Genomic DNA, 12,144 nt, shown 5'->3' with positions numbered 1-12,144 from the left:
AGACAACTCTAATTACAGGTGTACGTATAAAGTATTTGAACTTTTAAAAGACCAAGCATTGTTTCCTATCAAAATTAAAAACTTCATGTTTTAAAGTAGTTTATCATTTGTAAGTTTCAGTGCACTCATTACAATAATAAATTACATGAGATACATCTTACTGCCCTTTGTTGTGGAGCTTTGATGCTTTAACATCCATAGCTTGACTCTTCCCAGTCAGGCGACTTATTTGGGGGGACGTTTTTCCTTTACAAGGGACAATCAAATCACGCCTATGTGTTTAATTCTCACAGTTGTCGTTGTCATTTTCCACCTAACTAAATGTAGTACACACACAAACCAATCTTCAGAACAAGACTATAAACACCTCTTCTAGCAGGCTCAATGCCCCTGATGGAGGCTTCCCCTTCCTCTAATTGCCACAAATTTCCAAACTCTTGCCTCCTCGAGTGCAGAATTACAAAACCAAGTGTGTCAACCTCATGTTGGAAAAAGCGTTAACTCCACGAGTTGTATTTTCTTTGGAAAGGAGGAACAGTGAGTGGAAAACTAGCAGCAGTTCAGATCAGATTAGCCATGTCCTTCGCTGGAAAAAAAACCTCTCTAATTTCCCATGATTGATATAGCACATTTATTCAGCTAGCCCCTGTGGTTCCCGGAGCATAAGAGATTATAACATTTCCAGCAACCCAGCAAGTAGAATAGGGGAATCAGCTTTTTAAAAACTGAAGCATGAATGCAATGTAGATATTCAAGAAAACAGAAATCCCAATTAAACAGAAAGATGCAGGTGTTTGGGGGAAATGGGTCTTGTTGGAATCTCCTTGGTTAGATACTCAAGGCCATTGCCCATGAACAAAGTAAACCTGCTCTTTCATTCATAATCTGCGAAATTTGAGGGCGAAGGTACAAGTAGGTCACGGGCAGGTTGCTAGATTCTCTCTGTTGAGTTGGAAACAGGTGCTGCTCAAAAACAGGCCAACCTCTTCCTTTTGTACCACTCTTCTTCCACATTTCAATCAGTCCTGAGAGATAATTTACTATTTTTACCTAAATTATAAATACAGTGGTAGCCTCACTTGAAAACAGTGCTTCAAATTTTGATTAAATTATGCACTCACCTATTATTACTCAGTTTGGCACATGCCCTTCAGTTCTAAATTGTCTGAAATTTTTGCATTTTTTTGCCCTCCTCTGCAGTCTTTTATGGGTAGTTTCCAATACCCAAAGTTGTATAATGGAAGTGTTCATGGTTTTACAAGAGCTATTCATTTCATCTCATTCCCAGAGGAACCAAGAAGCCATCTCTTCCTTTTCCAGTTGGGATGCAACTAAATATCCGGATTGGAAAATTCCTGACTGAGTATACAGGTACATCATGCACTATCAGGCCACTATGTTTTAACATCTTTTGAAAGTAGAAACCTGACATGAAAAATGAGCAAGGCTTAAGTGGAATGGGATGGGATTCTTGCCAGTTCATTCAAACATCCTCCTTGTTTGGGAAGGAAGCAGGAAATAGTGGTTTTACTGCAGAGCTTAGAAAGGAACTAGAGAACTAAGACTTGATTGCATGGATCTGTAAGTTGCTTTCTATTTTTGAAGAGTTTATATCAAATCGTCTGTTAACAGACAGTCCACTTCTTTTCAGAGCCATAGGAAAAGGAAGGAGCATTTCTTTCTTTAAAAATGCAAAGGGATTGATTTATACCAGAAAATGGATATGAAGTTCAGCAGAGTTGCCCCCCAAAGTGCCATTATATAAGCGGATGGAGAGTGCAGGTGGAATCAGGAGCTATGGATGATCACACATGAGTTTGCAACATACTTCTAAGGAGCCTAAGGTGCCTCTATAGATGGCACCCCCAAGTCTTGACTTTGAGCAACTTTAAGACACTAAAAATAAAAATCATTAAGTTGAATAAGATCAGTTACCTATAGAGGTGACTGTCTCCAAGAATTATTCTGTTAATAGGTACCCCAGGAGACTTTTAATCACCAAATTCCAATTAACATGATCTTGATGCAGCCTCAGGAGACCATGGTTAGAATCTGATTCTAACCAAGGAAATGGAAACTTGAATAATCAAATGATCTCAGGTGTTGGCAAAGACAGTGCCAAGAGAAGAGGAAGGATGGGCTTGAAACCTAGACAAGGGGAGAAGAATAAGGAGTTACCTAGTTATTTGTAGCCTGTATCACCCAAGGAAATCGTGTTCTGAGTTGTTGAGCTTCTCAGGCTGCTGGAAGGGTTGTTTTACAGTGGAAATGGATCAGACACAGAACCTCACTTAGTCTAGTTTTCCCATCAGGAAGAACAGTAGGAGGTGAGTTCATACAGGTAAAGGGAAAATCTTATAAAGACCTAGAGGCCACTGTGAAGATCTGGCTTTTCCTCTGAGAGAAATGGGATGCCACTGGAGATTTTTGAGCAGAGGAGGGTATTATCAGAAACTAACATCGTAAGAAGATTAGAAGGATGGGATGAGCTAATCCAAGTAAAGCACTTAACACTATACCTTGCTTATTAATGATGGTAAATAAGTGGTAATTACAATTGCAATTACTGTAGTTCATTGAAGCCATAAAAGGAGATTTTCTTTACCAAGACTTAAGCAGAAAGATATACAAAATATGAATGTTCCTATAACTAGTAAGAAGTTTGGATCAGTAGCCACTTCCCAACAAAGATAACTCTTGGCTTCACTGTTGAATTCTACTAAACAAATAAAGAATTACCACCAATTCATCTCAAAATATTCCAAAGAACTGAAGAGAAAGAAACATTTCCTAATTTATTCTCTAAGACTAACATTATCCTGATATCAAAGTCAGACAAAGTCACTATAAGAAAATAAAACTACAGACCAATATCCTAGGTGATAGTAAAATTTCTCTATAAAATACTAAAAACAGAATTCTATAACACATTAAAAAGATCATAACATGACCAAGTGAGATTTTTCTTGAAATACAAGGTAACATACCACTTTAACAGAACAAAGGAAAGAAAACAGGCACTATTATCTTAATGTAGAAAAAGCATTTAACAAAATTCAACAACACTTTTGTCATAAAAATATTCAACAAAATAGGACTATAACGAATTACCTCATAATGAAGTCCATATATGATATTCAGCTTGGAAGACTAAAAGATTTTTCTCTAAGATCGTGAACAAGGTCTGGGGTAGTAGCTCAGGGGTAAAGGCTTGCCTCACGTGTGTGAGGGACTGGGTTTGATTCTCATCATTTCATATGAAAAAATTAAAAAAAATAAGAATCCACTGACAACTAAAGATATTCTTTTAAAGTCTTAAGCAAGACAAAGATGCTCACTTGTACTACTTCTACTTAACATGGTATGAAAATTTCAGTCAGAGCAATTAGGCAGGGAAAAAAAGAACATTCAAATTGGAAAGAAAGATAAGAAATTAGCTCTGTATACAGATGGCACAATCTTACATATATAAAACCCTAAAGATTATGCACACATCAAAAACACACAAAATAAGAGTAAATGATATCAACAAAATTTGAGATAGAATCCATGAACAAAAATCAATTTTATTTCTATACAATAATAATGAAGAATCCAAAAAGCAAATTAAGAAAACAATTTTATTTTCAATGGCATCAAGAAGAATAAAATACTTGGATATAAGCTTAACCTAGGAAGCAAAGGAAGCATACACTAAAAATTACAAAGCATTGCTAAAAGAAGTTAAAGACACAAATAAAGGGAAAGATATCCCATGTTCACAGATTAGAAGGCTTAATGTTGTTAAGATGCCACTATTATCTAAAGCTACCTAAATATTCAATGTCTTCCCTATCAAAATCCCAATGGTGCTTTTTGCATACTAAAAAGCAAAAAAAAAAAAATCCATCCTTAAATTCTTACAGAATCTCGAGGAATTCCAAATAATCAAAGAAATCATAACATAGAGCAACAAAATTGAAGGTCTCATTCTGTCATATTTCAAGACTTACTACAAAGCTATAGTAATCAAAACATTGTTGCACTGGCATAAAGACAGAACAAGGGAAGAATAGAGAACCTGGAAATAAACCTCATGTGCATAGTTAGATGATTTTCAACAATGGTGCCAAAACCACTGAAGGGGGAAAAGAGAGGCTTTCAACAAACGATGCTGGAAAATTGAATATCCACACCCAAAAGAGGGCATTTGGCTCCTTAACTTATACTGGCTACAAATATTAACTCAAAACGGATCAAAGACCCAAATGTAAGAGCTAAAATGGTTAAACATAAGACAAAAATCTTCACTACTTAACAGTTATCACTTGGACATGACACCAAATCAAAGGCAACAAAAGAAAAAATTGGACCCCATCCAAATTTAAAATTTTTTTTTCATCAGAGGCTGCTACCAATGAGAGAAAATATTTGCACACCAGATATTGGATGAAGGATTAAAATCCAGACTATATAAAGAATTACAACTCAACAAGAAAAAACAAACAACTCGATTTAAAAAATGGAAAAAGGAAGCTTGGTGCTATGGCACATGCCTGTAATCCCACTAACTTGGGAGGCTGAGGCAGGATAGAAAATCCAAGGCCAGGGCCTGGGATTGTAGCTCTGTGGCAGAGCACTTGCCTAGCACGTGTGAGGCACTGGGTTCGATCCCTAGCACCACATAAAAATAAACAAATAAAATAAAGGCATGCTGTCCATCTGCAACTACCAAAAAAAAAAAGAAAAAAAGTTCAAGGTCAGCCTCAGGAACTTAGCAAGGCCCTAAGCAACATAGTGAGATGCTGTCTCAAAATAATAAAACACGAAAAGGGCTAGGGATGTGGCTCAGTGTAAAGTTCCCCTGGATTAAATCTCCAGTTCCAAAAAAAAAAAAGTGCGGGGAGGTCTTAAACAGATATTTCCCCAAAGAAGATATACAAATGGATAATAAGCACATGAAAAGGTATTCATTGTTGGACTGGGGTATAACTCAACGGTAGGACACTTGTCTTGCACACATGAGGCCCTAGGGTTGGATCACCAGTTCCACACACACACACAAAAATAAAATAAAATTTAAAAAGTATGTTCAACAACACTAGTCATGAGGAAAATGCAAATTAAAACCACAATGAGACAGCACTTCATACCTATTAGGATGGCTATTATTAAAAAACAAGCAAACCCCAGAAAAAACACAGGCAGGCACGGATGTGAAGGAACTGGAACCATCACTGGGGGGGGGGCAATGGAAAGGGGTACAGCCACTCTAGGAACTTATGTCAGCTCCTCAAAGAATCAAACATGGGATTACCAAATGGTCCCATAATTCCACTTCTAAGTAGAAACCCAAAAGAACTGACAAAGGGGTCTTGAAAGAATTTGTACATCTATGTTTATAGCAGGATTATCCACAACAGCAAAAAGGTAGAAATGACCCATGCTGCACAGATGAACAAGGACATTATGCTAAGTGAAATAAAACAGACAAAAAAGGAAAACTACAGCGTGACCGAGCTTGTATGAGGTCTATGGTAGTCAAATTCATCGGGACAGAAAGTAGAATGGTGGCTGCCAGGAGATTGTGAGAGGAGGAAGTAGAGCAATTGTTTAATGGATATGGAGTTTTAGTTGAAGAAGATGCAGAAGTTCTGGAGACAGCTGCATAATAATGTGCATGTGATTAAAACCACAGAACTATACACTTAAACAGTTAAAATGATAAATTTTATGCTATGTATATTTCACCACACACACAATAAAATAAACAGGTTGCCTCCCTCGGAGTCCATGTTTTCAAACAAATTTTCTTAAATCTATTTTATAGTTTCTTCTTAGTTACACATGACAGTATAATCCCCTTTGATACAAGCATAGGATACATCTTATTCTAATTAGGACCCCATTCTTGTGGGTGGGCACAATGGTGGGGTTCACTGATGTAATTTTATGTGCACATAAGAAAACCATATTAGATCTATTACTGTCTTTAGCATTTCTCTTTATGTGTAATTTTCTAGTGGGAAGAATACATGGCTCAGTGGACCTAGCTTTGCCAGTTATTTCTTAAAGCTTACAACTGAATGAGTATTCTGATTTACACACCAGACTCTTTTAAGCTTGGCTATCAAGAGACTATCTCTTGGAGAAAGGTAACTGACAGATGACTCTTTGCTAGACATCAGTACTGAGGCTCAGAACCTGGAAGATCTTCTGAGACCATAAATCTTCATCCAGCCCACTGTATGAGTGCCAGGGATGACCTGGTTACCTCTTCTCAGTCTCACTGCAAAACCTACCTGTTTCAGAATGCAATACAGTTGTCAACTCCACGATGTGCCCTATTTCCCTTCTGCATTTTTTTTTTTTTTGGTTGAGGGGGGTACTATTTTATTTTCTATTTTATTTAGAGACCGGGTCTCGCTGAGTTGCTTAGGGCCTCACTAAGTTGCTGAGGCTGGCTTTGAGCTCAAGATCCTCCTGCCTCAGCCTCCCGAGTTCCTGGAATTTCAGGCATGAGCCACTGTACCTGGTTTTCCCTTCATTTTCATATGTTTTTATATAATTGATTTTTTTTTTAAGTACTGGGGATTGAACCCCAGGCTGTCTACCACTGAGTTACATTCCCAGCCCTTTTCTATTTTTATTTTGAGGTAGGGTCTTGCTAAGTTGCTGAGAGTCTCACTAAATTGCTGAGGCTGGCCTTGAGCTTGCCATCCCCCTGCCTTAGCCTCCCAAACCACCAGGATTACAGGCGTGAATCGTCATGTCCTACTGCAATGCACTTTTTCTTAAAATACACCCAGAAATGATTTTCTGTGTCACAATTATTCTCTCTTGCTTTATCAGGCTAGATACTTTCAGTTGGAATAAGAATTAGATAAAAAGCTAGAACTGTATGAATGTCGTCCAATGAATCCCACTACTATGTATAATTATAATGAACCAATAAAATTTTTTTTAAAAAAAACTTACAACTGTTACAGACTTTCTCAAACTACCAAACTGCTCTGAAGCCCTTAGTTGCTTGATATGTGAACTCTATCTCTCTCACCATCTAACTAGGAAGGGTACGGTGTTGGTTCTGAGGGGTAATTCTTAGAGAATAAGGTTCCAACTTTCTCTCCAAATAGTCCAGCCTCCCCTGTCTTCCAGAATCTGAGTTAAGAGCTCCTTCCTGTGCTTGTGAGGCATTCAGAGCTGACCCATAAGTTTTCTCATACTGCATTGGTATTGCCTATTTGTACATCCCATTCTCCTGCTAAGATGTAAGCAACCTCAGGGATCACATCCCAGTCGGCTGTACTTCCCCAGGGCTAGTGCTGTGCTCACTCAGAGGAGAGTACAGTAACTCTTGGCTAAAAAGTAGACAGCAGTATTGGTGTATTTCATTGACCCTACAACTAATTCTACCAATTATGAGATGCTTCAATGGTAAGATCACCAAGAAGGGAAAAATATGATAATTTGAAGATAACTGTAATTATAAGACAGATTCCAATTCTAGACTTGTTATCATCTTGACTTCAGGCCCAGAACAGGGAAGAGATGACCATAGAAAGGTCAAAGGCTAATTTATAACACTTTTCAAATATAGACACATACACTTATTTATATTTACAAAGATATAAACCTTTCATTTTTTACTTAGTTCACTTGGCTTTACTACTTCTAGCTTTTTCTCTCAGACCAGATGTTGTTTCAGCTACTGAACACCAGGTAACTAAAGACGGATTGGGAGACTTGTTGCTAATTCTTAGCTATAGTTTTGTTCTTGGACTGTGCATTTAAAAAAAAAAAAAAAAGTGCTACTATTTGCCGACTCTACCAAGGTAGTTTAAGTGAGAGGTTCAAAGCATCCAAAGAGGAAATATTTTTGCCACCAGGCAAGAGTATAACAAAAGCAGCCCATTCATCATCTTCTGAGGAAAACCATGCCACCCCAAAGTTAGTAGGTAAAATCTGGGAAATCCTGTGCTACTTTACATCAGAAGACCTCAAAGCAATCCCCCATACTGTCATCAAGAAAGTTTTGTCACTAGCAGAGTACAAATATAAACTTATCCCTTTCCATGGTGGCTCTCACCACAAAACTGAGAGAAAAAGGTTGAGCAAATTAATAAGAAACAAATACTTATATACATAAAACACATATACACACATACACATATATATGGAATTTAAATCTGCTTGCATATCAAGTGAGATCATGTGTGAACATTTGATTGTAAATCTTCAAACGCCACACAGTTAATCATAGTGGAAACACATTATATTTCAAAAGATGAACTTTGGAATCAAATAGAACTGGATGACAACCCTGTCTCAGTCACTTCCTCCCTCTGTGGCCTTGAGAAAGTGTCAGTGTCCTCCTCTGCACAATGGAAATCATGAGACTATGCACCTCAGTGGAAGAGGAGGTAGATGAGAGAATCAGTGAAGAGCACTCAGCAGACGGCTGGCAAACTGCCAAGTGCTCCGTATGAGTTCTTGACATCTGAACTAGAATGGATGCATGTGTTATGGTTTGGATGTGAGGTGTCCCCCAAAAGCTCACGTGTGAGACAATGCAAGAAGGTTCAGAGGAGAAATGATTGGGTTACAGCTTTAACTTAATCAGTTAGTTAAACCCATCAGGGATTAACGGAGTAGTAACTGGAGGCAGGTGGGGTGTGGCTGGAGGAAGTGGTTCATTGGGGGCATGGCTATGGGGTATATATTTTGTATCTGGCAGGTGGAGGCTCCCTCTCTCTGATTCCTGATCATCATGTAAGCTGTTTCCCTCTGCCACCCTCTTCCACCATAATGTTCTGCCTCACCTCTAGTCCTGAGAAATGGAGCTGGTTTTCTATGGACTAAGACCTCTGAAACCATGAGCCCTCAAACTTTTCCTCCTCGACAATTGTTCTGGTTGGGTCCTTGAGTCACAGCAGTGAAAAAGCTGACTAAAACAGCCCACTTGCTTATCCATAATGCCCTCTTATCACACTCTCTGGCACTTAATTTTATGGTGTTGTCTTTTTATTTGCTCCCAACCTGGACTCACTTCGCACAGTCATTCACTGCATTTGCTAACTCACAGTGTCTCATCCTCTTAGCCACTTCCAGCTCTTGTGCCTACTAGTTGTTTTATGATTATTTCCAGTTATGGATTTTTGCAATGGCCTCTCAGCTCCAGGCTTCATAATTAGAATTCATCTGCATTGTTCTACCTATTTCTTTCCCCAGAATAAAATCCCATGCATTAAATTCTTTTGCTTGAAATTTTCAGTTTCCCACTGCCATTAACTTAATTTTTCGCCACACCATTCAAGGCATCCCACTAACAACCCTAAATTATCTTTCCAGGTATCTCTCCAATGTTCAGCTTCATCTTTGGCCTATCTGACATTCCTATTCCTATGCTACATTTCCTCTTCATCTATAGTCTTGGTCACATGATTTCCTTTATTGCAAAGTCCTTCCTTCATCTCTGCCCTGAAAAATCCTAAGCCTCCTTCTAGAACAGTCTCCCCTCCAGAGTAACTTTGCTGAGCCTCCAACCCTCCTTTGAACGTTCTTATGCATGCCTCTCTTTGTAACCCATATATAGTCTTGTACTTGATCTGGTTCCATTTTAAGAACTGCCTGATATCTGTATTCTACCCATGGCTTTGCTCCTACCAACTGAACAACAAATATTTATGTTAGGTTAAATGCTAAGCATTGCCTAGGGAAGTTTGCACTGTGGTAAGAAGGTCTCTAAAAGAATGTGGGAAATGGGGAGGGAGAGGTGGCCACTTTCCTTATCTCCAGTCCTTGGGAGAGGGATCTATACAGAGGGACTCTGGTTGTAAAATAAAGGAATGTACTCATAAAACTTCTGAGGAAATCCACCAGCACAGTGGGCATGCATCCTATCCTATATATTCCCCCTGCTTATAAGTATGGCAGAGCACTCTATTGCCACCAAGGAGCGAGTAAGAAATAAAATGTCCAACACATCTCGGTTGAGTCCTCCTAGTTCTCTCTTTGGGTTGGTAAATAGTATGCTTGGGGTCTTTGCATCCCTAGGGTGGCACAACCCCCAATGTGTTTTATTGGTTCTGTTTGAATACACATGCTTACCATGAGTCCCTGTGTCACATAAACCACTAAAACAGAAAGATGAAATCAAATCGACCCTTGTCCTTCCTGCTATACTCAGCAACATAGGACGGGTGCTGGGTTGCTGGACATCATATGCAGCAGAAAAGTCTTCCAGCTCACTGAAACAGTACATCATTAGTTCCTTGAATATGAATAAATATACTTGGTCATGATGTCTACCCAATTAACTACGGTACCACCAAAAATATTTTAATCTGAATGTGGGCATACTTTGGAAATTGAACAAGTATTCTGGCTGTCGTCAGTTGGCTTTTGGTTTTGATTTAGTAGAGCTAAAAATAAATCATAGTCATTGCTTTAACACAAGATTTGGTGAAACCCTCTGATTTCAGAATAGAAGGAAGCAGACAATCATTTAATATAAACTTGAAGAGTGCAAATGAAACTAATTTTTGAATTACATTTTAACCCCATCTTTGCTGTTTAGCAGTTTTCATTGCTAAAGAAGTTCTTTAGATTCAATTAAGTAGTCAGACAAAAAGAAAAAGGATTTGTTAAATAGATAGAAAAAATTATTAAAAAAAAAAAAAAACAGAATATCTTAGTAATGATCCCCCAAAGCCCAAAGACTTTTCAGTTTTTAAAGTCTGTTTTTAAGTTACTTGTCCAGGAAATGACAAAAAAAAAAAAAAAAAAAAAAAAAAAAAATCCCTCAAGGGAGATTTTTGAAAAGCACTTTTTAGGAAACACTTCCTCTACACTGTCTCTCCAAGACACCTTGCCTTACCAAGAACTTTGAAATAAAATAGATAAGTAAATAAATCAAAATGCTCCTTCTTAAGAGCAACACCACCATTTTTTTTTCAAATAACTTCCTCCTCCTGTCTTTAAATCTCAGAAAATGATCATAGAAACATCCATATTGTGAATAGTTTTATCAATCAATTCTTTCTGTACCACTCTGTACACAGTTATTACCATTTCCAAATTTTCCCATACTTCTTTGATGTCATGTGATTCAATTTAAGCACTAAAGGAGATTTCTTAAATCCTACAGTAAAATTTTTCATATTGTGGATTTTCACATAAATAAATTTGCAGACCAATTTAAAAAAAAAAAAAAAAAAAAAAAAAGAAAGAAAACAAAAATGCTTTCCCAGGCTATATCATTCCTCATCTTTGGTCAAGACACTGTTGGCTTTAAGGCACTATAGCCAGTTAATTAAAGTGGCCTTTGGCCACGGCTAAGGCTCCAGCACTTATTGTCATTGGCTCTTTCCACGTCTCCTGAGAATTTAAAAAGCTTTAACACACTTGCACCCGCTAATTAGAGTTGAGCTTTGCGTCTTACCCAGCGAGTTTATACAGTTTGCCTCAGCATTCCCTAAATGCTCAGAACTCTCCCTCAGAGGCCATCCCATCTGTAAGAGAATTGGAAACACTCACCTTTGGCGTGTCAATAATTGATGGCCTGGGGATGGAAGCCTGAAAAGTAGCAGCTTTGCAGTCTGGTTCGTCATCAGGGGACCTCGACAAACCCTCAGGGGTCGCAGCAGGCTGGACAGTGCTGCGTTTGCTTGAATTCCGATTTGCACTGCCATTGCGCTCCGCGTGGGTGCCCGAATCTTGCCTTTTCTCTGGCGCTCGCTCTTCCGCTTTTGGGTGGCTTGGGTTCCTGCCCACTTTGGCCATGGGTTGGACATAGACGGTTGAATGGGTATCTGCCGCGCTGGACTGATCGAAGGGGGCATTCTCCCTTGTGTTCCCAAAACAAGCCAGCAGAGCTGAGCATGGAAACGGATGCATCCTTCCAGACGGAGATTTTAGTCCCTTGGTGAGCTTGGCTCTCCACGTGGACATGACCTGCGGCGAAACATTGCAAGGTTCAAAGGGGTAAAGGAAATTTTCCAGAGGCTTCCTTATAGTAGCTATTTCTGGGAGTGAAAAGAAGGACTCACTAGTGATTGCCCCTAAAGAGAAGTTGAGGAGATGGCAAGGCCACCCTCCCCGAGAGTCACTCAGCTGCCAGCCCCACTTCTGAACTATCCATCCCAGGTGATTTCGCACTCTTCC

The 12,144-nt window shown here is 38.8% G+C and overlaps 1 protein-coding gene across 1 annotated transcript in view; it reads right to left on the bottom strand.

The window, feature by feature from the left end:
• Positions 1–11,931, bottom strand: part of FAM107B (family with sequence similarity 107 member B) — a gene marked incomplete at its 5' end in the record, with an annotated part of 213,903 nt that extends 201,972 nt beyond the window's left edge. Inside the window, one exon of the mRNA XM_079107445.1 lies at positions 11,518–11,931. Coding sequence (XP_078963571.1) covers positions 11,518–11,931 — 414 coding nt within the window. The remainder of the gene's footprint in view (positions 1–11,517) is intronic.
• Positions 11,932–12,144: the final 213 nt, after the last annotated feature.

This window comes from Sciurus vulgaris (assembly GCF_902686455.1).
Source record: "Sciurus vulgaris genome assembly, chromosome: 12".
In the NCBI taxonomy this organism is placed as follows: Eukaryota; Metazoa; Chordata; class Mammalia; order Rodentia; family Sciuridae; genus Sciurus; species Sciurus vulgaris.
This window is presented reverse-complemented; position numbering and strand designations above follow the sequence as displayed.